The sequence below is a fragment of the Mesocricetus auratus genome, unplaced genomic scaffold (genome assembly GCF_017639785.1).
Source record: "Mesocricetus auratus isolate SY011 unplaced genomic scaffold, BCM_Maur_2.0 Super-Scaffold_100047, whole genome shotgun sequence".
NCBI classification, from domain to species: Eukaryota; Metazoa; Chordata; class Mammalia; order Rodentia; family Cricetidae; genus Mesocricetus; species Mesocricetus auratus.
The window spans coordinates 7,030,547-7,058,245 of NW_024429224.1; the positions used below are offsets into that span (position 1 = coordinate 7,030,547).

General features: G+C 44.6%; 1 protein-coding gene across 9 annotated transcripts in view; it reads left to right on the forward strand.

Moving 5' to 3' along the window:
* Positions 1-27,699, forward strand: part of Garnl3 (GTPase activating Rap/RanGAP domain like 3) — a 145,653-nt gene that overhangs the window by 24,065 nt on the left and 93,889 nt on the right. For 6 of the 9 annotated variants that reach the window (XM_040735611.1, XM_040735612.1, XM_040735610.1 and 3 more), the window contains exon 3: positions 16,466-16,535. The exons of 1 other annotated variant lie outside the window; for it this stretch is intronic. In XM_040735611.1, the coding sequence (XP_040591545.1) occupies positions 16,466-16,535 (70 nt within the window). Of the gene's footprint in view, positions 1-15,309; positions 15,468-16,383; positions 16,536-27,699 lie in introns of those variants that run through there. 2 more of the 9 variants (XM_040735614.1, XM_040735613.1) reach the window with 2 other exon arrangements.

Consider the following 27,699-nt stretch of genomic DNA (forward strand, 5'->3'; position numbering starts at 1 on the left):
CCACAGGTACATGGCACTGTGTCATCCCTAGTAATAAAATACTGGAAGCCATCTAACTAGAGTAGGCTGAATAAAATATGACACATTCATTCTGTGGAGTACTGCACAGTTGTAAGACTTCAGGAGTGGGCTGGGCGGTGTTGGCACACTCTTATAATCCCAGCACTCAGAAGGCAGAGGCAGGTGGATCTCTGTGAGTTTGAGGCCAGCCTTGTCTACAGACCAGGGTTCCAGAGCAGCCAGGCTACACAGAGAAACTCTGTCTCAGAAAACCTGAAAAAAAAAAAAAAGAATTCAGGCGCCTTACTGGGTTAGGAAAAACTACTGAAATGCACCATGCAAAACTGCAGGAAGGGTGTGTGTTAGGGCTGTGTGCACACTTGGGACTTGTTTTCTGTGGACGACGAATTCTAGGACACTTGGCCTCCCGCAGACACAAGCCCTTGCATGAGGCACACAGTTTGCGTATAGCTTGCACATCTGCTCATCACATCATCCCAACTGCAGTGGTAAAAACCTATGCATTTGCTGGGCTGTTGAGGGACTGATAAAAGTGCTACACGTGTGCAGTACCGCTTCTGAAAAACATGCAGGGCCCTAGGTATTTTCAGCCCAGGTTTGATTGGCCCCACAGATGTGAGCCTGTAAGTGCAGAAGCCTGGTTGTAGTATGCTGCCCTTTGTGTTAAGAGAAAGAGTGGACTACAAGTGTAGTTCAGACACAGACGTGGTGGCTTGCCTGTAATCCCTGTACTCATGAAGTGGACACAGGAGACTCCTGTTGCTAACTTGCTAAACGAGCCAAGTCCATGAGCTCTGGGTTCAATTTAGAGACCTTGCCTCAATATATAATACGGAGAGTGGTTGAAGAAGATATCTGATGTCAGCCTTTGACCTCCACAGGTATGCCACACACATACACCCACATGTGTGCACACACCCGCACGCATGTGAACATGCACACATACCACATATTCGCACACATGCAGAACTGGAGGCGGGAGGGCAGGCAGAATTTCTCAGTGAGTAGAATGTTTCCTGTGCAAGCCTGGCAGCATGTGGATTCCATCCTCAGGACCCATTAAGTACAGAAAGAGAAAACCAAGTCCACAAAGTTTCTTCTGGCCTCCACATGTCCTCCCAACACCAACAGCAAATTAGGAGGAGCTAGAAGGTGGATTCATATTTCTCTCCTTTGAGAACGTGTGTATCAGAATGCGTGGCAGAAAGATGAGCAGCTCTCCAAGTTGCTGTGAGCAGACAAGGAGGGGCAGGAGAAGGGAGATTCTTCCACTCCCACCCTTGTGTGGCTGAGTTTGGCAGCCGCTGCATGCACTGTCTCTGAAAAATGAAATCCAAATGCACAGATACATCGCACGGCGTTTTGCTGTGGAGGGGAACGCGGTGCCTGGTGGCTAACTAGATACTGGTAGTAAAGGAGAGACCTAAGTTGGCAGGACAGAGGGTGGTGGTCTGGTTATTGAGATCAGGAGAGACTCTCATTTGGGGTGTGTTATATTGGGGGGCTACTAGGGTATGTGTGAAACTGCTCAGCCATGGAAAGTTATAGTTTGCAGATGGGAAGATCTGAGTTGGGGGCTTGCTGTGAGGAGTTACATTAACATTGAGATCTGAGTTGGGGGCTTGCTGTGAGGAGTTACATTAACATTGAGGTCATGTTTGTGGGCTCAGGAGGAATGAAGATCCCAGAGAGCGAGGTGGCCTGAGTTGAAGGGGCAGGTAAATCACTGCCATTGGCATGGAGCTAAGGATGCTGCTGACTGAGCACAAAAGGAGGATTCATTTGTTGCTGCTCCATGTGACCTAGAAAGAGGCAAGAAAATGGCCTGGCTCTCTGTGAGGACAGCCTGGCCCCTTTCCGGATGCCCAGAGCTCAGAAGTATTTCTGTAGCTCCTGTAGGGATAATCGCCAAAAGCTACCATTTCTCCCTAAGGAGGTTACCCACTGCTAAGAATGGTGTTCCTTTGACTGGAAAGTTCATTGTTTCCCATCTTTTATTCCGTAAGGACCAGAAACTCACTTGGGGTACTCAGCTCAAAATACAGAACCAGAACACCGTAAGGACAGCATAAATCCTGACCAAGTACTAGTATGCTTTTGTAAACAACAGGACTCTGCCCAAAATTCACCTTTACCGCCATCATTTCTGCAAACCCTGCACTGACCTTAGGAAGTGGCCAGCTTTTTCTTGTTTTTCTTAATTTGAAAACTTCTGTCTCCTATATGTCTGCATGTTCAGTTTTTATGTTTACTCTGAAGAAATCCTCCCTTCTCTCAAGCACCTTGTGCTGTGAGTTTCTTTGTTTCATTTTCTTAGGAGAATCTACAGAGCAGCCTCGAAAGCAAGCATTCTGGAAAATATTTAGGCTCATAGTGAGATCTGTATGTCACCAAGGAGTTAGCTGCTTCTCTGTTGTGTGATGTGAGGGTGCCTGGGGGGAGATTGTGCACAGGTCAGGCAGAGTAGATCTAATCCAGTCCACACTCAAAACATATCACAGAAATCATTTTAAAAGGTAGCCCAGGGCCATCTATGCTGGGTTATCTCTGGGCAAGATTCATATCAGCTCAACAAACTGTTTGTTTGCAACTATATTTTTGACATATTGGTATTGACTATGAAGGGATCAAAATATGCCATTTTGGCATAAGGAATACTTAAAGCTTGAAAGTAACTGAGAAAAAACAAACACAGGATGTTCTCCCCCCTCTACTGAAAGAAAGCAGGGCCTGCATCTCCATGTGAAGTTGCCCTCCTTTCTCCTGAACCAAGAGCCAGGTGAATCTGCATAGACCAACCTCACTAAATGGCCCCGCCTACCATCAGTTTCTACTGTTCACCTTTCCACAGTGTCCACCCGTAGAACTTTCAAACTTCTCTCTTTTTGTGTGGTCACCTCACTATGTATTGTCCTTTGTTAAAACTGGTAATAGGTCCCCAAATCTAAGAGTTTCTTTGTGCTTTCTTCCCTTTTCTTTCTTTCGAGTCTCCATTTGTATAAAATTAAAAGTGACTGTGTTTGCCTTTTCTAGTCTTGTTACTCAGTTTTGGCCATTTTAATTTGCAGGCATCAGATAGAGAACATAAGAAGTGATGAAAAAAGTTTCCCTTCCTTGACATCTAGATACTTTCCAAAGTGACACTGTTTTAGACCACAGCGTCTTTCTTCTCTGGCCAGTTGATACTCAGGTGCATGTCTTCTTTTGGAGGGAGGACAAGGGGGGGCAGGTTTCAAGATGGGGTTTCTCTGTCCTGAAACTCACTCAGTAGAACTGGTTGGCCTTGAACTCACAGAGATCCATCTGCTTCTGCCTAATGCTGGGATTAAAGACATGTGCCACCACTGCCTGGCACATGGCTTCTTGATAAGGGGTACAAATACATTTTTTATATTGTGTTTAAATCAGACACCACCATAAATGCTTTCATGTGCCTCTTCTCATTAAATCTAACAGGAAGTACCATGGTCAGCATTTGTTGAATTAGTTCATTGATCAAATCCTTTGTCATTACTGAGGCCCATGAAGGAGCTATTTCTTGCCAGAGGTCAAGGAAAGAGTTACTTGTAGGATAGACAGAAATAAGTTATTATCAGGCAACTGTTATGAGCATATAACTTCTCTAAATATATAGATGTTAGTTCATCTAAGTTTTGTTTCCTAGTTCTCTGGTTTCTTTGCACAAGCAGATTTTTCATTAAGCTATAATTTGTATACATAAAACACAAGAATCTTAAGTAGGAGAGTTGGGTACATTTTGATGGTTGCAGGTGATTGAGTTTTTAATGTTAGGTCAGTAAGTCAGTTGGATGGCTTGCTTAGGAAAGCCACCCATCTCAATACTAGCTTTGTCATGGAATGGCATTTGGTCACTGTGATAGCTCTCACTGCCTTTTCTTTGTTCAGTCATATTCCTGGCCTTGTATTGACATCTGAAACAATTTTTTTAGATTAGCCTGAGGTACTTTTATAATTTTTATGTCTGATTACAAAACAATTTTTGTGTATACACTATGTAACTCAGCTCACTTTAGCCACCAGTGGTGTCATGAGCATAGGAATTGTCTCTCTGGGCCTGACCCTAGAGAGGGCTCTGAAATGGTCTGTATTGTTTGTTCTGTCTCATCCTTGGCCACTTCTGCAATGCAGCTGACATCATCTCCAGTGTTACTCGCAACCTCCAGGACATGGCAGCTCTCAGGTATATGAAAGACTTTGCAATAGAAGTGACCTTAATTTGTTTTGTATGGTCCCAAAGGGCTGACTGTCATACATGCATGCATTCATTGACCCAGCCATTCATTATTCAAAAAAAACCCACTAAGGACTAACTCTGTGCCAGGTATTTATTATGTCAAGTACAAAGGATTCATCCTTGAACAGAAGCAATAGGATTAAATTCTGTTGGAGAGACATACAGATATTAATCAAATTCCTCTTTGTAATTTCTAGCCTAGGGAAAGGGGGTATGGAGAAGGTGAGTTTGAAAAGGACACTCTAGGTCCTAAGGCTAAAAGAAGCTCAGCAAATTGAAGAAAGAGGAGAAAGAAGGCTATGTGGCTCGAGGGCTGGAGGAGAGGCGAGCAGAGCCAGACTAGACAGGTGGCCGGGGGTGTAAGTGATGGCGAGGAAGTTTAGGAAAAATGAAAGGGTGTGGATGCAGGACCAGCTGGCGGAAATTAAGCAGCAGTGGCTTGCAACTTGATATAGAAAAATCCTGTTTAACAGGAAGAACGGAGACCCATGGGGCAGTGTGGGTAAAGAGAGCTTTTTGAAGTAGCTGATAAGGGGCACTCAGTCACTGACACTAGGTTAGACACCAGATGGTGCATCAGTCTCTGTATCTGGGAGTCTCCAAAATTCTTCTCCCACCCAAGGAAAGGAGACAGGGATGAGGGGTTTCTGGGGTTTTGTAGAGGAAATGCCTTGTGCTGGCATCCAATTGGTGAGAAAGGAGCCTGACTGTTTCACAGGCTGGCTGTAATAGCATCGTGGATGGAATATATTTTTGTTAAGATTGCAGGTACGTGGGTCCCACTCCTGAAGCCGCGTATCAAGGAGTTGGCAGTGAGAACTGGGCATTTCTATATTTAGGCGAAAATAACTTAGAACAAACTTTAAAACTTTTGCAGGGAAAGAACAAGACTGCATAACATCATGGTGGCAAAGCATTTTATATGTCAGGAAAGTTAAGACCATGTGGGAGAGACTGGAAGTATCTATGTTCACTTTTGAGATTTGTCAGCCTGATGAATGCAGATAACCAGGAGCAAAAGGAAAGCCACTGTCTGAAAGATTTTTGTAATTCATTCACTAAGAAAGGGTTGGTATTCAAAGATGTAAATTCTACAAAGTAATTAGGAAAAGAGCATAACAAATAAGAAAGGTGTGGTTAACAGGTATGAAATAGGGAGCTCAGAAAAGAAAGAACAACAGCCAATAATAAGGTTAGGAAGAATGTCCTCAGATAACTTGGAGAAGCAAATTAAAACCACACCCCCTCGAGACAACATTGTCCACCCTTCCCACTGGTATCCCAAGAGCTGGCTAGGATGCGGAGCAAGCAGAACACGGGAGCTCCTCAGAGGAGAGAGAGCTGAGAAGTAACAGTGTACCTGACCTGACTCCACAGATCCACTCTGGATGTATGACTAGGGGATCACTTGTCCCTGTTGTTAAGGCTGTATGTTACAGCGTGGTTTAAATGGTAGAAGCAAGACCAGCAAGATGGCTCTCCAGGTAAAGGCACTTGCTGCCAAGCCTAAAGGCCCACATGATGGAAGGAGACAGCCCACTCACACAGCTTGTCCTCTGACAACCACACACACACACACACACACACACACACACACACACACCCATGGCAGTGCTCATCCATGTACATAAACAGACACATCAATAAACGTAATTTCTAAAAGTTAACCAACAAGAGAAGTGATTGATGCTGCAGAGGGGAGATGCTGTCCTGAAGTGATACTCAGGTTGCCATACCAGGGTCAGATGCATGAACTAGAGTTACAAATGTCATCAACACAAACCTGCTAAGCATGGTGTTCGACCAGAGAAGCTACTTGCCGAAAGGTATGTGCGGTAAGATGGTCATTTATGTACAAAAACCAGTGTGTGTGATGGAGTGTGGTGGGCTGTAGAGGTATAAAATATGGGCTGAGAGTAGATACCTGATCAGATCATACTGCATCAGAGGAATGAGGGATGGAAATGGGGTAGTGGGAGGCTCCCCAGTGTTTCAGGCATGTCCATAGTATTCATTGTGTGATTTTTTATCGTTCATTATTTCACAATTGAGCAAGTTAAAGGAAAAAGTCCAAATTATTTTTTAGATTTTTAAAAAATTGTTTTATGTGTATAGGCGTTTTGCTTATGTGTATGTGTGTATATCACATGAGATACCCATGGAAGAGGGCATTGAATTCCTTGGATCTGGAGTTTCACATGTTTGTGAGCCACCATGTGGGTGCTGGGAACTGAACCTGAGTCCTCTGGAATAGAAACAAGTGCTCTTAACCACTGAGCCATCTGTCCAGCCACTTCAAATGGTTTTGATGGGGGCTAGGAACGAAGGCCTAGAATTGGTGCTTCTGACATCCTGGGAGAGCTGGTTAGAATTAGATGCTGTGTCAATAAGTGTAGAGTAGGTTCTAGCATTCTGCATGTCTAACTAGCTCAAGTGCAAGGCCCACTGCATAGCAATAGTTCTGGCCATCTGGGCATTGTGTAGAAGAATCCACTCTGGGTATGTGTCTCTCTGTAAGACCTGGTCAGTTAGGAGCAGATCTTGTGAGTTCCAGGTGAGAAACATGGAGACCTGGAGAGACAGACTTTGGAGGGTGTTCTAACTTGATCTCAGTTGCTTGGGTGAAACCACTCAGGGAAGGGATGGGTTTATCTGTCTTACATCTCCAGGTCATAGCCCATCAGTGAAGGAAGTCAGGTCAGGAGCCTGGAGGCAGGGACCAAAGCAGAAGCCATGGAGTGTTTCTTGACTGACTTGTGCAGCGAATGCTCATCCATCTTTCTTCTACAGTCCAGGCTCCAGGTCTGGTGCCGCCCGCGGTAGCCTGTCCCTACTCACACCAGTCATCAGTGAAGACAGTCTCTCACAGGCGTGGTCAAAGGCTACTTTCACTGAGGCAATTCTGTAGTTGAGGTTTCCTCTTCCCAGGTGACTCTGGATTGTATCAGGTTGGCAATAAAAACTAACCAGGACAAAGGGATTTCCTAAAGATTCAGGCAGTTAAGGGAGATGGGCAACAACATATGATGTTGGCTGATTATAGGTTTTTGTATTAACAGTTGGTTGTATCATTTATAGATTCCATGTGGAGCAATGTTTCTCCCAAACAAATTATACTCTGAGCCAAAAAGCCCCATGGTCTTGACCTCACATAAGCCTACATTGCCGTTGAAAAGTTGGGTCTTGGGCTGAGGAGTGAGGGACAGACCGGATGTACTAGAGGCAGGCACTTGGCAGGCATCCCTTGGGAAGTCCTAGGGGCTGTGGACTCTGAGCTTTAGGAGAACAGAGTATCTCCCTTTTGGGTGTAGCTGGCTGCTACCTGGTGTCTTACAGGTTCTCAGTAGATGTTCATTGAAAGAGAGAGAAAAAATTGGATGCAGATACACAGGCTTTAGTTTTGTTTTTCACGTGGGGGCGTGTGCACGTGGGCGCGTGTGCACGTGGGTTTGGAGGCCAGGGTCAGTGTCCGTTGTTTTCCTCTGGTGGTGGTTGTCTTCCTCTACTTTTCCCCCTTGATGCAGGGTCTCTCACTGAACCTGGCTGGTCAGTGAGCTCTGGGGATCTACCCTTGCAGTGCTGGGTTACAGATGTGTGCTGCTGTGCTAGGCTTCATGCGGGTGAACCTAAGTTCTTGTGCTTGTGCGGCAAACACTTTACCCACTGAGCACCCCCCCACATACACACATACACAGTTTCAGATAAAGGATGTTTGTGTGTTTGTTGTTTTGTTCTTTTCTTTCTTTCTTTCTTTCTTTCTTTCTTTTTTTTTTTGGTTTTTTTTTTTCTAAGAAAGATTCTCACTGTTTAGCCTCTGGCTCCTGGCTGGCCTGGAACTTGTTATGTAGATCAGGTTGCCCTCAAACTCACAGAGCTCCTCTGTCTCCCAAGTGCTGGGATTAAAGGTGTATACCACCATTGGCTTAGACAATTTTTTTTATTTTTGTTTATATATGGATGCATATCTATCTGTGTGAGTGTATGTCACATGTCTGTGGGTACCTTTTGAGCCTAGGTGTCAGATTCCCTGGAACTGGGGTTACAGGTGATTGTGAGCCACCTATGTGGGTGCTGGGAACTAAACTTGGGTCCTCTGGAAGAACAGCAAACATTCTTAACCACTAAGCTATCTCTCCAGCCCTACAGGGGCTTGGTTTTGTTTTATTAAATTTTTCTTTTTCTTTGAAATGGGATTTTGCTAGGTGCCTGTACTGGCCTTGAGTTGCTGAACTCAAGCACTCCTCTTGCCTCAGCCTAACAGGAAGTTAGAGCTGCAGGTGTGTACCACTGTACCCAACTTTCAGTTAAGCTATATACATATATACATAGTTTATATGATATATATACATATACAAATGTATATATCATAGATTTGTATGCAGCTGTGGTGAGAAATAACACAGAGAAGGCCACTAGAAACATCTTGCACGACTAGAGTACAGCATCTCAGTAGGAAAGCAGTGATGGAGCCCATTGGTCTTTCTTAGATTGCCCCAAATTTACATACAGTTTGATTGCAGGGGTAGATGACTGTCTTGCACCACAGATAAGAAACAGAACTGTTCCATCCCCAGGGCTGGGGGTTGTGATAACCAGAATCCTGTTATTTCAAGAGTGCTTTATAAAGCCAGGAGTGGTGATGCATATCTACAATCCCAGAAGTGGAGGATCACGAGTTTACTGTTATCCTTAGCTATGTAGTGAGTTCAAGACCAGCCTGGGCTGTGTGAGACTCTGTCTCTAAAAATAACAACAAAGAAAAGTGTTACATTAAATAGAATTATATTGAGTGAAACCTTTGGGATTGGCTAAATCCATGCACCACAGCTCCCTAAAGAGTCAACCACATCACTGTGCATAGTAACTGTGTTTTCATTTAGTTGGCAAGTGGTATTCTAAGGTGTGGATATGTTGTAGTTTGTTTTATTCTTTGCCCCTGGAAAGACATCTGGATTGTTTCTAGTTGGAAGCTGTTATTAGTAAACATATACTAAATGTGTTTACACAGGTTTTTGTGGGTATAATATATTCATTCTTCTGAAATAAATGCCCCAGAGTACAATTGCTGGTTATATGGTAACTGTGTATTTCATTTATTCAGAAATGGCCTTTTCCCCATGAGTGAGTGGTGCAGCTTCACATCTTCTCCAGGATTTGCATTTGTCACCACCCTTCATTTGAGAGCGGCAGTTTTAAAGACCGGTAGAGATTGTCAGTGAACAGGAATGTACAGTGAATCGGGATTCTATGTTAAAGGATGAGATTGGATCTAGATATATGTCTTTCTCAAAACTTAATGGACATATAAATATTACGTGAAGACTGTATTTCAAAGTGTTTGAGGGAAGAAAAAAGAGGACTAGCAGGCTGGAGAGTGGCTCAGCAGTTATAAGGGCAGGGTCTGCTCTTCTAGAGGACCAGGGTTAATTCCCAGCACCCACATAACAACTCACAACCATCTATAACTCCAGTCCCAGTCCCAAGGGATCCAATGCCCTCTTCCAATCTCTAAGGGAGCTGCACACATGTGATGCCCATAAATGCAATCAGACAGAACATTCCTATACACATTAAAAATTAAAATAAATATTAAAAATAAAAGAATAAAAGGGCCCTGACTTTTGGTATTCTTTCTCTCCTGAAGCTGCTCCTCTTGCTCCCTACTTTCTGGTCTAGGTCTTCACTAGAGGAATTCTTGTATGCCATCATTAGAAGTTAATTTATAATCCCATCTCTGCTTTTCTGTGTCCCTTGGTGTATTTCAGAAAGAATGACAACTGGTCTCTTGTATTCCATGAGCTATTCTAGTACCTGTTGTTAGGAAACCCTGGACTCCCTGCAAGCCTCAATCTGTAGTCTGGCACTATTAAAAAGTTCCTTGGCCTTCAGTGGGAGATCTCTGCCATCTGTGTACTGCTGTGTGCTTGTCAGGGGGCTAAGGCCCTATGTTGGAGCTCTTGACATTGAACTCTCCTACTGGTGAGCTTCAGAAATCTGCCTAGTGTTTCTCACTGAATCTCTTCAGTGACTCAGGGAGAGTATTTTTTGATGCTGATGGTTTCAGCCATTAGCTGGATCTGAGACCCATGGGAACCTGGCTGCATAGATCTGGCCAGTTGTGAGTGTTGGCACTGATCTCAGGGCCAGCTGAGGTAATCACCAGCCTCCCCTGGTCTCCTTACTCAGTTTCAGCATCTATTGACTCTGGAGAGGGCCTGCTCCTGTTTTCTAGGAATCTGGCTTATGTAATGGCAGTTGGTCTAGCCTATGTGTGGGACAGAAGGCTTTGCTTCCATCCCGGGCCATATGTAGAGATTTAGCATGGAGGTCCTCCGCACTGTGCAAGCTTGCAAAGCGTGATCCAGCATCCTTACACATCAAATTGCTGAAACAGAAGGGTTGCTATTTAGAGCCTGGACCACATGGCACAGAGGGAATTGGAAGCTTCCTGGTTCCTGTCCACACCTGCCTGGTTCTGGTGGCCCATTCTAACCAGGCTTCATTTGTCTATTCTCCTGTCATGGCAATAGTAAGTCTTGAATATTTTCTAGTTGAAGTAGCCCTGCTGGACCAATACTCTTGGGGAGGAGATCAGGTGCTAAGATTGGTGTGTTCCCCTCAATCTGCTCCCAGGAAGCCTACTGCTTGGACCACACTCTCTTACTGATGTGTGAGGGAAGAAGTTATTTAAAATCTTTAAAAGTTATTATTTATGCCAAATGTCCCTTCCTGGATCTCTCTAAAAACTTGAGGGAAATTGAGATTAATAATTGAGGCAATAATAATAGCAAACATTCAAATGAGCGTTCATGTAATAAATGTCAACTTAGCACATGACTGCTTTTCCGTATAGATTCTTTATTATAATCTTGCTAAACAGGATATTTTCACTCACAATTTAAAGATGAGAGAACCAATGTCTAGAGAGGCTAGGAGCCCAGGTCTGTGGCTGTAGCAGTTTGTGGAAGGAAGACATGTACCTCCTCTCATCAACAGGAGCATGCTACAGCGTGGTTAACTGGTTTCCAGGGATCCCTGAAGTGCGTGGAAGAGCAGTTTTCAAAGCATCACCTGTGAGCACCTGCAGCGGAACTCCCCAGACTGTTGGCTTGGCTGGCAGATGGGCTGAACTCAGCCTCTGGTACCAAGACCAGGGACTCCACATTGTTACCAAGCTCCCCCGGGAGTCAGGTTGAGTGGTTTTTTGCGGATTATTAGGAATGTGGGGTTATGGGTTGCCCTGAGACCAACTGGGGATTCATGAGTCTAATACAGGGGATGGCAGTGTGGTTGTTTTGTTTTGTTTTGAGAACTGCTTAGTAAATAGCTTGGACTTTATAAGTCATTGGGGTTTCTGTTAGAATTATTCAAGTCCTGTTGTAATGCCAAAGCAGATGGACAGTCCATAATGAATAGGTGTGGCTATGTTCCAAGAAAATTGCTTTTAATGTAGACAGTGGATTTCTATCCTGATGTAGAGTCATCCTGGTCTCTGTACCTACTGCGTCCCTCTTTATGGAAGTTACATTACACTCCTTCCAGCTAGCTGCAGAGAACTTGCTCATGGTGGGAACTGGCTACAGAGAGCTTGCTTGTGGTGGGAACTGACCATGAGTCCTATTCCTTGGGTTGCAGGGGGCATTCAAAGTAGCTGTGTCAGAAAGCCCTTCCTCACCAGGCATCTAGCACAAAAAGTTGCTATGTTGGGCCTAGTGGTACTGCTCTATTGTCCAGCTGTTATAGAGACAGGGGGAGGAGGATCCAAGTTCAAGGTGGGTTTAAGTAATTTAGCCAGACTCTATTCCAAAATAGAAAGTTAAAGCAAAGAAACAAAACCTGTGCTAGGGATACAGCTCAGTTGTAGAGCACTTGAACACATGAGGCGCTAGGTTCAGTCCCCAGTACCAAAAGGAAAAAACTAATTAAAAATTCTTATTGCAGTAGATAAACCTGATGCGTAGTGTTCTCAAGCAGTGTGCTACTACTCATTCAGAGCACAGCCCAGCGAGGTTATTCCTACTCCAGCTCTTCTCTGTAGCTTCCTAAGACCAAGCCTTTTCCCTGTTGTGTACCCTCTGTGGTCCTCCCAGTCCTCTCCATTCCAGCTGCTGGATAAGGAAACAGACCACAAATTGTTCACAGGAAATACTACTACTTAGGTCCAAACAAGGTGCAGACCCACCACGTTTCATTGGCCAGAATGCTCTTGCTTGGGGTTCAGGAACTAATTTGTGAATTCCCTGAAACCCTTGCTCTATATTTCTCTTTACTTAAATCCATTGTTCTAGCTGGGAGGTGGTGGTGCTTTAATTCCAGCACCAGGGAGGCAGAGGCAGGTGGATCTCTGTGAGTTTGAGGTCAGCCTGATCTACAAAGCTACACAGAGAAACCCTGTCTCGAAAAACTAAAAAAACAAACAAACAAAAAATAAACCCAACCAAAATCCATTGTTCTAGCTTGCTTTTCTGCAGCTGTGGTAAAAACATCTAACCACAGTACCCTAAAGAAAGACACGGTTTATTTCAGCTTGCAATTCCAGGTCGCCATCTATGATTGAGGGACTCAGACCGGGCAGGAACTTGAAGCAGGAACAACAGAGAAGTGCTGCTTTGCTGGCTTGCTCATGGCTGATGCTCAGCTAGCGGGCTTGCACAGCCCAGGCCACCTTCCTCTGGGTAGTGCCTCCTACAGCACGCTGGGTGCTCCCCGTCAGCATCAGTGATGACAATTTCTCACAGGCATGGCCACGGTCTAGTCTGTGAGGCCGTTCTTCAGTTGAGGTTCTCTCTGAAGGGACTTTGGCCAGCGCAGGTGTGGTGAGCATGGCTCTGGAAGGCCTTGCCTTTCTCTCTCATCCCCTCTGCCTTGCTAAAAACTGTTAAATTACATTCCTAAAGCTGCCACCAAGGTCCCTCATTTGGCCACTTCCCCCTCTTGAGGCTGACTACCAAGGTCCAGCCATCAAAGTATTGAAGTCCAGCAATCAGAAGCCCCCTTTGGCTCACCTAATTAACACGCCCATTCAAAACTAAACACCTCATCCTAACGTGGTTTCCCCTTGCGCCGTCATAACTGCCATTTTCTTTTGTGCTGTCTGTCTCTTCTCTATCCAGAGACAGTCCTTTGTCCTCCAGGTCAGATCCACCTGGCCCACTTCCCTTGTCCTTTCCCTTTCTCCCTCGTCCTTTATCTGTCTTTGTCTCTTAGTCCCTGCCTTCTGTCCTGGGCAAATAAATATCCTTAGTGCTGAGAACTTGGTCTTGGGATCCCAAGTAGATACTTTTCCTTTCAGCCTCTTCCCTGTGATGCTGTTGTGTTAAGTTGATAATGAAAACACACCAGAACACCCATCTGGCTCTTTCCAGAACCTGCTTTCTTCCCTGTGAAAAAGCCAGTGGGAGCCTCCCCATGAGTTTACTCTAATTCCGTCAGGTCCAGTTTCCAGGGGCTACAGCCTCAGAAGGTATGTGGTCCACCTTCTGAATGGCCAGAGATGTCATTTTCCCAACTATTTTGCAGCTGTGTAAGGCAGATAACTGTCTTTCTAGCCCCCACGATTAGGTTCTTTATTGCTTCTGTCTGCCTCCTAAATCTGGGCCACATGTTATGTGATCGTAACATCCAGTGTAAGACACTTTGGCAAATATGTGCCTCCTGTTCCACTTCTGATGCCATCCACACAGGCACACAGAGACTAGATTTCTGCATCTTGAAGCTCTGCCCTGCTGCGGGCCTTTGGAACCTACCACCCTGCTACAATAGGGAGGGAGGCTATACAGGTCTACAAGTAGTATATGCCATTTTTGTTCCATCCTGCCTTGACCAGAGCTAGGTCACATGGTCTCAACACAAGGTGAAACAAAGTCCTAACAGGAAGGAGGAAGTTTGTCAGTGTAGCACACACAGATGCACCTGCGTTGTAGGCCAGGCCTGCCTGGATGGGGAGACTGAACATGGCCATCAGGGAGAGCAGCAGCACGTGGCCTGGGTGCTCACCGAGAGCGCTGTGAGTGCTGACTAGATCCGGATGACGTGTGTACACATCCATGAGAGTGCTTACTGCGTATCCACACTGTGCCGGGCGGTGGGTGGAACAGTGTGGCTGGGAGCAAGCCAAGTTCCTTGTAGAGCTTTGGATGACCCTGCCACTGGGAGCCATGTGTGGACACCTGGGGAGGGAGGGACTTCTGACATAGCTACTGCCTATTACAGACCAACACATGTGCCCCAACACTGGGTCTCACCGTGAGCAAGCCCTCTGCCAAGTACTAGAGGGAATGTAATTAGCGGGAGGAAGGGGCAGCCGACAGAGGCATTCTATAGCTGTGGCTTCCTTCATCATTTGTGTGGGGTGCTGCTGCCCCCCTAAGAGACATCTAGTAAGGTAGCTGCTCCAGTGTGGTATATAGTCATGGAACTGAGAGCTGTCATCTTGGCTGTGTTCACTTCTGGTTGTTGACAAAGATAAAGATAAAGAGCTGACACCAATTCTTAGAACCTTCTTAGCGGAGGGACTCAAAGCTCCTTTCTTTGCTTTTCATGTTGGGTTTGTTGAGTTTGACCTGCTGCTGCCGCCACCGCCGCCGCCACCTACTTAATCATGGCCCTGTCCGAAACCAAAGCTGGGGTTGCAGTCTGGGCATCCACGTGGCCTGGGCTTTGCCATGCAGAGACCCACCTCTGAAGGGCATCTGCTGTCTACAGTAACCCAGTCTTACAGGAGAGAACCTTGGAACCAAAAAGACAGTGTCTCCAAGAGTGTTTTCAGACCACACTCCACAAATGGGCAGAGAGGCCAGGCCAGTGGGGAGTTGTTTTAGTATCTCTTAGAGATTTTTTTGTGTTTTGAGTGAGGGGAGAGGATGTCCATTCAGGCAAGAAGGAAGCCTAGGCACCCCTTCCAAACTGTATTCTTTGATGTGCCACACATTTTCAGCTAAAGGAGTGAGGGCAAGAAAAGGTTAACTTTCTTGTATAACATGAATTCAGCCATCTCTGTGAAATGGTGGAGGCAGAATACCATTAGACTCTAATCTCATTTCTCTCATGCTGTCTTTCTTGGAGCCTATCAAACAGTGTCCTGGCAGAGAGTCAACTCTGTGAATGCTGAACATCAGAGTCAGTCTGTCTGAATGTGCCAAGAGGGCTGTAAGTTAGAAAATGTAGCTACCTTGTAAGGAAGGATGAAAAGGTACCGAGTGCACCTGTCTCTATGTGTGACAGTCCAACTATTTTGAATTGATGAAACGTGTTCTTGCAGAATTTTATTTTCTATGTTGTGTTAGAGCTGTTTGCATGCATATTCAAGCCAAACTTATTGAAACTGTTTGTACTGGGGCATTCTCTGCTGTTTTTCATGGGTGCTGTGTGGAGCTCTAGGTAGACTAAGTAGCCAATAAGGTGTGTGCTTTTTGAGAGGGGGCTATGCAGGCACGATGCAAATGCAGTAGCAATTTTCCTCTTTGTTTTAATTGCTCTTGGACTACAGCATGTGAGCTTGCTTATCTGATTTAAGCCTGTTTGGGTGGGGATGGAGGGGAGGATGGGAAGTATTAGTTGCTGCCATGTCAAAAATAAATATACTCAGATGTTAGATTTTTTTATTTTCTGTTTTGCTCTCGCATTCTTTCTCTCTCCCTCTCTCCCTCTCTCATATTAACACGTAAAAATCTTAAATGCTGGGGAAACGGGGTGGGGGAGCTTATGAAGATTTGGGAATTCTTGTCTCCTCCTTAAAATACAGCTTTAAGTGGTGCTGGTTATTTTTGTGTTGTATATTTGGGACAAAGAGACTCTACTCTCTTAAGCAAAAGATAATTGCAAGATCTGCTTCAGCAGCTTTGTCCCCTGCCTCAAGTTCCTGCAGGGCTGCCACCCCTTCGGTAATACAGAATGAAATCATAGTCCACCAATGGCTTTGGGAATTTCAATTGATTCCAAATGAACTAAATATTTAATTCAGTCATTCCCTATGCTTCTAGGGATGACTTGGACATTTTTCTTTTGACTGAGGGCTCATGAAAGCCTGGCTCTGCAATGGCTGCTGGGGACGGTGTCTGTTGCAAGGAGGCTCCCCTGCAGTGAGGTGCCCGGGTACTGCAAGCCTGTTCCATAGCAGCCTTTTTTTTTTCTCAGAAGGTGTGTAGCCCGATCGCTATGTATAATACTGATGAAGCATTTTTGTTCCAGCTCTGTCTCAGAAGACCTAGGCTGTAGACGTGGGGATTTCAGTAGGAAACATTATGGATCCGTGGAGCTGGTAAGTTAATACTGTCTGTTCAGTAGTGGTACACTGATTCAGACTTAGAGGCCATTGCCAAGCTCATGAGCCCCCCTTTTGCTGTGTATTTACTATTAAACTGTATGTGTGCCATGCCAGGATTTAATTGGAGTCAGTAACTGCTGAAAGGTTATGGTCAATTGATCATCTTTATTTCTTGTCTTCCAGGTTGATAAAATAAATTGTGGCTTGGTATTTTTCTCTGTTAAGCAGTACATAGAATTAAGTAATTTGTAAATTAAAAGATAGCATTTCATTTTTATTTTATCTTGTTCCTACAAGTTTACAGATCTAGTTTTAAAAGTTTAATGATTATTGACATTCATATTCTGATTTTATTTTTGCTTTCTGGGTGTGGGACAGGAGTTAGAGATATTTTCTTGTTAAAAGCCTATTAATTGGACCAGATCGGTAACTGTAACAGATGATAAACGTCTAAAATGAAAATACCTAATTTTTTATAATGAGATATTAGAGTTTGTGATATAATTTTTAGAGTGCATATTCTTAAAGAGGGAAAATGAAAGCATTGATAGACTTAGTTTTTAAAAATAGCATTGTGATTTAGTCTTCCAATTGCATGGGATTTGAACCAGTTTCAGAAAATGTGCTTATAAACTATACTGGTTATTACTGATCACAATTGAAGACATTAACTCTACTATTCTGTTAATTAAAATGAATTGTTTCTGTATACTAGCATAGTAGCCAGATACCCACTGTTAATATAAGCTGCATCGTTACAGGGTTTAACTAGGAGAGCAGCTTACACCAGAGTTGAATACCATGGACCTCTATTTGATTCTAAGCATATATAATAGATTAGACTGTGTGCCTGGCCCAGAGCTGAGTATCTTAGAAATATAAAATAAAAGGTTTGGTCTTTGTTCTTAAGGGACTGAGCAGATTCCAAACATCGTGTAAAGAATGACATCAAAGACACATGGATTGCCTCAGTGTCGGTTCTGTCAGTCATTGTCAACATAAGAGCCTGGGCGTGAGTATAATTCAGAGTAGGAAGAGCTAAATAGAGAGAGAGAGAGAGAGAGCATGAGAGGAGCTAAGAGCAGGGAGCTCAGGGAGCTGGCATGGAAGGCCTCGTGAAGGACAGTAGGACATGGGAGGTGGCAAGGAATAGATGGCAAATGTAGGTAGCAGCAGGGTCCGTGGCAGTGATGTTCCACGAGGGCAGTGAGAAATGGCCCTGCCGAGCAGAGGCCAGGCAGCAGGAAGTAGTAACAAGGCAAGCAGGCTTTGGTTTGCATCTCTCCTCCATATAGCTGTCCCCAGTCATCAGTAAAGTGACGGCTTCTCTGCATATGCTCTACGACTTTCTTGTCTCATCATTTACTGCTGACATGATCTTGAACATTTCTTGTCCTCAGTTTTCTCATCCATAGAATAGGTATGCTAACATTTTCTCCTATAGCTTTGCCGTGAGGATAAGACAGCGGCACCCAGCCCTTAGCTTGCCGACCTGCCACAGCAGTGAAGCTGAAATGCAGGCGGAAGTAGAGCTTTCACAGTTAGATGAAGACGGGACTGGGCCCAAGTAGTCTGGAGCCCTAGTGAACAGTGAAGGTGAAGCTTAGAGAAATAGCATGGGTGTGACAGGTGAACGCTACAGATTTGTGGAAATCACAGATACCAGAAGGTCCTTGAGAGCAGCAGGCGAGCTGAACACACACCAGAGTCGGCAGGAAAGTGATCAAAACACAGGCTGCTGAGCTACAATGCAGCAGAGTTACCCACAGTCAGAGTTCCCAACACATTCTGGGATTGCCATTGATGTTGTTGGCCCCAGAACACACCTGCAAGGCCTGCATTCACAAATCTGACTAGTCACCAGTCATCCTCAACTTGGTGAGGAAGCACGCTCCTCAATCCATTGCTCATGACTTTCCTCTAGAGCTGTGTGCGTGCGTGTGTGTGTGTGTGTGTGTGTGTGTGTGTGTGTGTGTGTGTAGGGCTGAGAGATGACTCAGGTTAAGAGCACTTGCTATTACTTCTAAGGACCCAGGTTTAAGTCCCAACACCCATGTAGTGGCTCACAGTTGTCTGTAACTCATGTTCCAGGGGATCTGATTCCCTCTTGTGACCTCCACAAACACGGATATGTATTCAGGCAAAATACTCATACATATAAAAATAAGTAAATGACTATTTTAATTAACATTTAAGTGTATTTTAAAATTCCATGGACAATATTCCTATTTTGTAGCAATGTTTTCATTTCTCATCAGCCCCTCTGGTCTTTAAGGCTACAAGCTTTACTTTTACATGATCGTAATAAAATCATGCACTTATTTTTACATTATGAATTTTTCATATAACTGTTTTATAAATATCTTTTGTGCATGACATCTTTAGAGTCACTATTTTGATTTGGGTGTGACAGTCCAACTTAGTGTTGAATCATTCTTTGTGTAACAGTTTCTTTTCTGTTGTAAAATTACACCGTGCCTAGTTTTTTTTGTTTCAAAAATGGGCTCTGCACTGATGGTTGAGATGACTGAGAAAGATGAAGAGAACTCCAACTTTGGTGTCTAAGGGTCACTGAAATTGCAACTCCATGTTTTTTAAAGAAAGGTGACGTTTTCTCTCACCTCAGAGTAATACACTACAGTTTGTATCTGTGGCGGGATTGGTTCCAGGATGCCGTTGGATACTAAAATCTAGGATAGTGAAGACCCTTACATAAGGTAGCATCTTTGCATGTATCTGACATCACCCTCCACATGCATTCAGATCAGTAGTGAGGGTAGACTCAGTACTTTATTCCACAGGTGTTAGTTGGATGTAAATTTCATCAGAATCTGGAAGCCTGGATCCCTGTAGACACCCTCAGGATTCTTCAGACTTCTCTCAGGAAGTTTCTATGTCCTACCTTGTGGCAGCACCGGGCTGGGTTCTCAGAGGGAGTGAAGAGAGGAGTCAGTATGCCAGCTCTCAAAGAGTGGTGGTCTAGCGTCAGAAAGCAGCTGCCTCACACTTTGTGTCCTGTCCCCAGGCGCAAGCCACCTGGACCTCAGCTGTGCCCCTGGTGGTCACCAGCGCCTTGGGTGAGCTGCACATTCAGTCTGGCTCTACTGTGGAGTAGCTTGCTGGAAGTCTCTAGGCAAGTCTCACTGGAATAAAGTGAGGGATGTAGAAGGAGACTTTCCCCATCTACCTCAGTCCCACTGGACCGGTTCTCTCTCCACCCACCAGGTCCCGCAGCCACTTAAGGAAATAACCACTCTGAGACTTAACATCGGTTACAGTTGTTTAGCCAATGGCTTAGGCTTCTTTCCCGCTGGCTCTCTCTTAGTTACTAACCCATTTCTATTCGTATGTGTGGCCTCCACATGGTCTTTGCTTACCAGTGATGCCCAGGCTTCTTGACTCCTGGCTGCCACATGTCATTTGTGCTTGCCTTTCATTCCCTGCCTCTTTCTTTGGAATTCCCTCCTAGCTAAATTCTGCCTGTTCATTAGCCAAAGCAGCTTTATTCATCAACCAGTAACAGAAACATATATTCACAGCACCAAAGGACATCCTTATCACAGCTGGGCCCCCCGGGACAGGAAAGCTGTTTTTCTCCATCCACATGACACCTCATCCTTTCCTCTCTTCTCTGTTCAACTCATCTCTCTGCAAACCAGATGCCTCTGCCCCTCTGCAGTCCTTTCTTTGGAGAGTTTTTTAGTTATGTATCTTTGAGTTAGCCTCTATACACGTGTGAGTGGTGAGCTTCACTCTACGCATGCGTATTGAGCATTCCCAGCACCATTTGATGAAGACTGTCTTTCCATCTTTTGATAAATCACAGGACCCTTTAAAAGCATTGGTTGACCTTATATGTGAGTCAATTTGGGAGCTTTTTCTTCGCATTGGTCTATATGCCTATCTTAGGACACAATAATATTCTAGAATATGGAGACTATGCAGTCTTTTCCTTCTTGATTGACCTTGTGGTTCATTCTGGACTCTTTACCCTTCCCCTTATTTTACCTTGCTTTTTCTCTCCATGCTTTGACTTCTGGCACTGCTGATCTCTAGAACAGCCTCAGTTTCCCCATGCCCCAGGACCCATGAGCTTGCTTTCTGCAAGAATTTTCCTACTGCTCTGCATGGCCCAAGCGTAATGTGTTTTTAAAGCCCGCCCTCAGTTCATGTTGATCCTCTGTTGTTCTTTAACTTAGCACTGTATTTCAGTTTTCATAAGTTCTTTATTATTAAATTGGTATCAGTCTCCCAATCTCCCTGAGCCAAAAGGTTACAACTCTTGAGTTTCAGATTTCAATAGAAAGTGGGTTGGATCCTCTTGGATCCCCAGAGTAGTGGGGTCATTTGATACAAAGTTAGTGTTCTAGAACCATTCCTTCAACAAAGTTTGTGGAGAGAAGATTATCCCTGAGGAGGACATAGAGTCAGTTTAAAGATGAGTAGACATGGACTGCGCAGGTAGCTCAGTAGGCAAAATGCTTGCTGCACACACCTGAGGATCTGCATTCATGTCCTCAGCACCTGAGCACAGGTGTGGCAGCACACACCTGTACTCCTAACACTGGGGAATAGGGACAGGTGGAACCTGAGGGCTCACTAGCTGGTCAGTGTAACCAGTCAGTGATTCAGACTCAGTGAGAGACCCTGTCTCAGAAACTAAAACACTGATGTCAACCTCTAGCCTCCATGCATGCACATACAGGTGCTCAGACACACATGTACACACACACACACACACACACACACACACACACACACGCACGCACGCACACAGAATCTGCTCTGGAATACCACCCCAACCCCATAGATCAACAACATTCTCTCATGCAGTGAATTGTTTAAAAGCATCTCATGAAATTTTCTTCCTTTACTCGTACTCCTGCCACTTTTCATTAATCCCATAAGTATGGATACAAATTATTAAGCCTCTCCCCAAATAAAAACCTTGGACATTTGTTTGCTCATACAACCCCATTCCTAAGCACAATAATAGCATTAGTCACTTAATAATGTTGATTGAATAAGTGTTCTAGCTTGAGAGGAACTAGAGAGCAGGCTAACCCATGAAAAACGAGTAAAGGAAAAGGGTAAACCAAGCCTGTTTGACCACCACCAACACAGACTCATTAGCTTGCTGTGCACTCTGCATCAACATAGCCATTTTTCTTCCTGATGGGCTGCAAGTCCAGTCTCTCCTGGCAACAGTCCAAGCAAGGCACAGCTATTACACCATCAACCATCCCTCATCACTCTCTATCGAAATCTGTCAGGGGCAGCAATAGATGTTTGCAGCTTTTATTGATCTGCTCATGCCCTTTGACTGGATAGACAGGAAACTGATGTGGTAGAAGTGATAAATGGTGTGAGCACAATATAGCCCTCTGCTCAGGTCAGTCCAGCTGCAGATTGCCATGCACCCCTGCACTGAGGTCAGTCCAGCTGCAGATTGCCATGCACCCCTGCACTGAGGTCAGTCCAGCTGCAGATTGCCATGCACCCCTGCCTCTTGATGCTTCTGGGACGTCACCATCTGCAAGTGATTTCAGATTAGCATAAATCAGGCTGGACTGTTGTCCATTCCTTTGACCTGCATGTCTTAATGGGTGGGCTCACACTCTGTGTATGCATGCTGCTCCATTGTGCAGGCAAGAAGCAGAGTGGCACTTACTTCTGAAGGTGGCAAGGTTTTGTTGTTAGGAACTCAAGAGTGGCCTCAAAAGATGCCTGCCATGTGTGCTGTCTGAATGGTTAGTAATGAGCTTGTTTGGAATTTGTAGATTTTCATATTGGAAGATTCTCCACAGTTTCTTATTGTCCCCCCTCTCTCCTCTCTCTCCTTTCTGTGGGTGTGTGGGTGTGTAGAAGCCACAGGTCAACATCAGGTGTCATTCCTCAGGTTCTACGCTTCTTGTATTTTGAGGCAGGGTCTCTCACTTGGCCTGGAACTCAACAATTAGGCTAGGCTGACCAGCCAGGAAACCCCAAGACTCCTCCCGCCTTCATCTATTTAGAAGTAGGAATGGGACTCACAAGCACACACCACCATGATCAGCTTTATCACTATTATTATTATGATTATTATTGTTATAAAATTAAGACAATATATTTTCAGCATATTCTTTCTCCTTCCCCAGCTCCTTCCCAGATTCTCTCCACTTCCCTGCACACCCAACATCATGTTATTTTTTCTCTCTGACAAAGAACAGAAACAAAAAAATTAAAAATCAAAGCAAAAAAATCCCAATAAGATATAATATACCAAAACAAAACAGAAAGCACACACATATACGCACAAATGAGTCTATTTTGTGTTGGCCAACTACTTCTGGGTATGGGGCTTGCCCTAGAAGGTGGTTGATACACTTAATGACACTCCATTGGAGAAAACTGGTTTTCTCTTTCCCAGAAGGTCTCAATTGCAAATAGTTTCCTGGTTAAGAGCAGGACTTGGTGTCTACATCCTTTCCTCAATGCTGGGCTTTTGTCTGGTCTGAACTATGCACGTGTTGTGTATGTAGCCACAGTTTCTGTGAATCTGTATGTGCTTCAACCCTGATGTATCTGGAAGACACTGGTTCCTGGGAGTCACCCATCACCTCTGGCTCTTACAGTCTTCCTACCTCTACTGTATATATCTCTGAGCCTTGTGGGGAGGGGGCTTGATAAAGACATCCCATTTAAGGCTGAGAAGTCTTTCGCTCGCTGCACATTGTCAAATTGTAGATTTCTCATTTTATTGCTGTTTCTTTAGCAGAATAACCATAGTAAGTTTTCCCCTAGGGCCCATGACCTGTCTAGTTTTGCATTCTCGACCACTTTAGCAGTGGTTCCATCTATGGTCCAGGTATGGGTTCCATCTCATGCAGTGGGCCTTAAACCCAATGTTAAACAAACAAAAAAAGTGGCTGATGAGTCCCATAACATCTGTGCCACTGATACACCAGTCTACCTTGTAGAGCAGTTGCTCTTGCAGGTCAGAGGGGTTGTAGCTAGGTAATGCTGATGATTACTTCTCCCTCCAGTAGTGTGTAAAATACGTTCCAGCCTTCATCATGGGGATGAAGCTTCTAGTTCAGCACCAGCTCCATTTCTCCATATTCGAAAACATAACTAAGTAGTGTCTTCAGCAAGAGGACTTTTCCATTAGGTTGTAGAGAGAAACCAATACCCTTGGCGATAGCCTATGATGTTTGGGTAGGGGTGTCTGTTGGATCCCCGTGGCCAGTGACTCAGCAAGATATAACCCAGTCTCCGAACTAGAGGTTTTGCTTGATGACATAAGACATCTAGTTGGGTACCTAGCTTTTTTTTTCCCTCTGAGACAAGGTTTCTCTGTAGCTTTGAAGCCTGTCCTGGGACTTGCCCTGTAGACCAGGCTGGATGGACTCAAACTCACAGAGATCCACCTTTCTTTGCCTCCTGAATACTGGAATTATAGATATGCGCCACCACCACCTACCTGGGTGCCTAGCTTTTTTTTTTTTGTCAAGACTTATTTTTTTATTTTTTTATTACTTTAATTTTAAATAGCTTGTTTCACATGTCAATCCAAGTTCCCTCTCCCTCCCCTCCTCCTGCACCCCCCACCATCCCCCCCAGCCTCCCACCCTATCCCCACTTCCTTCCACATAGGGGATATCTAGAGTCTGTCATTTCACTCAGGGCAGGGTCCAGGCACTCCCCAAAGAGTCCAGGCTGAGAGAGCATCCCTCTTTGTGTTATGGACACACGAGCTCCCCCTTGTTCAGATCAGCTGTCTCCGCTGGTTTTGCCAGCCCATTCTTTGCCAATTTGCTCATCTCTCCTCTCTCCTCTCTCTCTGTCACTGGGTTCCATGGGTTCAGTTCTGTGTTTAACTGTGGTGTGGGTATTTGCCTCTGCTTCCATCATTCACTGGACAAAGGTTCTAGGATGGTGCCTAGCTTTTTTAACATGGCTTCTAGGGATCAAACTCAGATCCCCATGCTCACTTAGCAAGCACTTTTCTGACAAAGCTTTCACCCAGCCCCCCCTCAGAATTTGGTGAGGAGTCATTTGCATTTTTGCTCAGACACAAATGTAAACTGCACTCAGAGGCCTGCTCTACAGAGAAGATCCTCTGCTAATGAGTAACATAGCTGCTGCTTCAGCATTCCTCACAGAACAATTTTGTTCTCCATTTGGAGATGGCAGTGCCTTCTGTTTTCATGGGCATTTTATGGACAAAATCATATTCCATGTGCCATGACCAAATTGAGAGATTAGAGAAGGTAACAGCCAATCTCCCTCAGGAATATCAAGAATTAAACATTCTACAACTAAAATCCTCATTTGGACAGACGTTCTCCAGTGTATCATGCTTGTGCCTGAGTCTTATGCAACAGGCCTGTTCCCTGAGGGACCTCAAGGCACACATGATCTAGCCCGCTTTTGTGGGCGATCAGTCGTGCCGACTTTGAGGTTTCACCAAGCTATTTTCTGAGAGTAGCACTGAAGTGGTCTCCTTCAGCGTGGTAACAGATGAGCATGGAGCCAGATGTCTTCTGTTGTGGCTATTATTTTACTGTCGGTGTTATTAGTTCTAACCTTTATTAAATGCTTACCGTATACTGTGCTGAGCTACCTGAGGTGCAGCTGCATATTGAATATTTACAGACAACCAGATGAGGTAGGTGTTGCTTGGCTGTGCCTCATCCTGCGGATGCTCAGAAAATATGTGTGAGTTCTGAATGGGTCCCATGCACTGATGGTCTGAGGTCCCACAGCTAATACTTGCCAGAGGTGACATTTAAACCCAGATCTGTGTCATAATCTAGAGGCCCACAACACAACTGTTACTCCAGTTCCAAAGGCTCCTACACCCTCTTCTGGCCTCTCTGGGCACTGCATGCATATGGTACACATTTAGACAAGGAGGCAGGCACATACCCACGCATAAATAAAAACTTTTCTTTTAGATACTTACTTTGGCTACTAGTCTACAATCCTCCATTCTTACGGTCATGCTCCATCATGAGAGCAACCGCCAGTGCCCTTAATCAGCAGAGCAGAGTGGCCTGTTTCAGGTTTGAGCTCAAAGGTATAATCTCAAGCTATTTTCTGTCCAGGAGTTAGCCTCAAGAGATGTCTGCACTTTAAATGCTTTAAGTTTCATTCCTGGATGGAACCTGGCCAGACAGCAACTAGGAACACACTTAGTCTGTCTCGCTACCCCTTCTCAGACCTGCATTTTGGCATTGTGCCTTCAACTTCCTGTAGTGGACAGTGAAAACCAGCCAAGTGGAAGACTGCTGGGATTGTTTTTGTCTGTCAGTGTCTCTTTTAATAGGACCTAAGAGAAAATTTCTTTCTTAGAACCAAAAAATAGCCACTTCTCCTTAGAAGCAAATTCACCGACAATCTGCTAGCAGGAAGATCTCTGAGTGAGAAGGGATTTCTCTCTTTGCAGTGGCTTTCAGGAAGCTCGGAGCTGTTTTTGTGATTTGCCTCTTATAACACATGTTACCCTCTTGTTTTCAGATTGATTATCCACATCTGATATTCCCTTGTGTGCTCTATGTCTAATTTTATCCTTTGAATAAGATCTATTTCCATAAGCTGCTTCAAATCCTCTTTAGAACATAAGGTGGAACATAAACAAAAATGTATTTTCTGCATCTAACCCTGAACAGCATAGTCCTTCTGTCTCCCATTGACACTTGTCTGACGTATAAAATGGCCTTGTTCTTGTTGCCCCAATCACCATCCTACTTTTATTTACGGATGATTTAATGACTCATTTTTCTAGTACAAACAAATCATTAGCACACCACCTGACTAGCCATTTGGTGACCATCTTGATCACCAAGATCTGCTTAATGACACAGATACCTGGAGCACAAACTGTACCAGTAGCTGCACACATACCATGTTGGAATACCAGATGATGCCAACCTCAGGAATCCTACCTCCATGCAACAGATCCAGATAGTATGATCTCCACTCTCCAAACTAGAGGTGCCAGCACCTGCGCTCTGCTTTCTGTGGGTTGTGGGTCACTCATGCCATCCCTGAGGCTACAGATTTTCTCTCCTGTGTGTTCTGGATTTTCTCCTCAGGCCATGCTCTCAGTCTCTGAGCCATCCACCTTGGCTCAACTCCATCTCTGGCTCCTACAACTTGTGTGGTGCTCTCTGGCTTTGTAGTTCTTCCAGTGGTGGGATATGATTCCCTGCCCTACTTTAAGAGATATTTTCAAAATGTGATCTTTTATCACAGTTTGTGTTTCATAACCAGAGTTACAAACTGCAAACGCTTTGGTTATTTTGTTGATTCTTCAGAGTGCAGGAAATGGAATAAAACAGCTTGCTGCCTTGATTGTGGCAAAGTTTTCATGTGTCTCTGAACAGTCTTTCATATTGCCTGTTTGGTTGTAACTTTGTTTCCCCATTTGTGTCTTGTGTGTTCTCTCCTTCACATGTCCACTGCATGCCTGTGTCTACTTGCAGATCAGTGGCCAGAGTTTAGCAGTGTGGATCATTAGTTGTGACCATAAGCAAATGGTTTTTTTTGTGATTGTTTATATGCATGTATGTGTGCCTACTTATCTGTACTACATGCATGAAGTACCAGCAGAGGCCAGAGGGGGCATCCAGTATCCTGAAACTAGAGTTGTGAACTGCCCTTTGTGGTTGCTGGGAATCAAACCCTGGTCCTCTGTCATCTCTACAGCCCCTAAAAAAGCAGATCTTTGACTTGACAGAAATATGCGATGCAATTGCCTTGTATACTGATCAAATGAGAAAAAAAGTGTTTTCAGTTCTGAAAATTTCAGAAAAGCTCCCCATTTTATTCTGAGTTTATGCAGGTCTGCCATCAAATTTGTAGAACTTGAAATTGTGCCATGAGCATGCAGGGTGAGAACCACACTCTTACTTCTTATGGTGCTGTTGAACAATGAGTAGGAAGATGCCTTGAGCCAACCTTTCTTCATATGGACTCTGTAAACAGAGTCGTGGGCTCTTAGAAATGGAGGCATTTACTTGGTATATTAACTGGCCTCTGGCAGACATCATGGGACTTGGTGCCCTTAGCCCATGACCCTCTTCTTTTAGCTTTCTCCTGACTCAGAGCACAGCATCATCTTCACAGGGCACACATGTTCATTCCACAGCAGGAGTAGCTTGATACCTCTTTG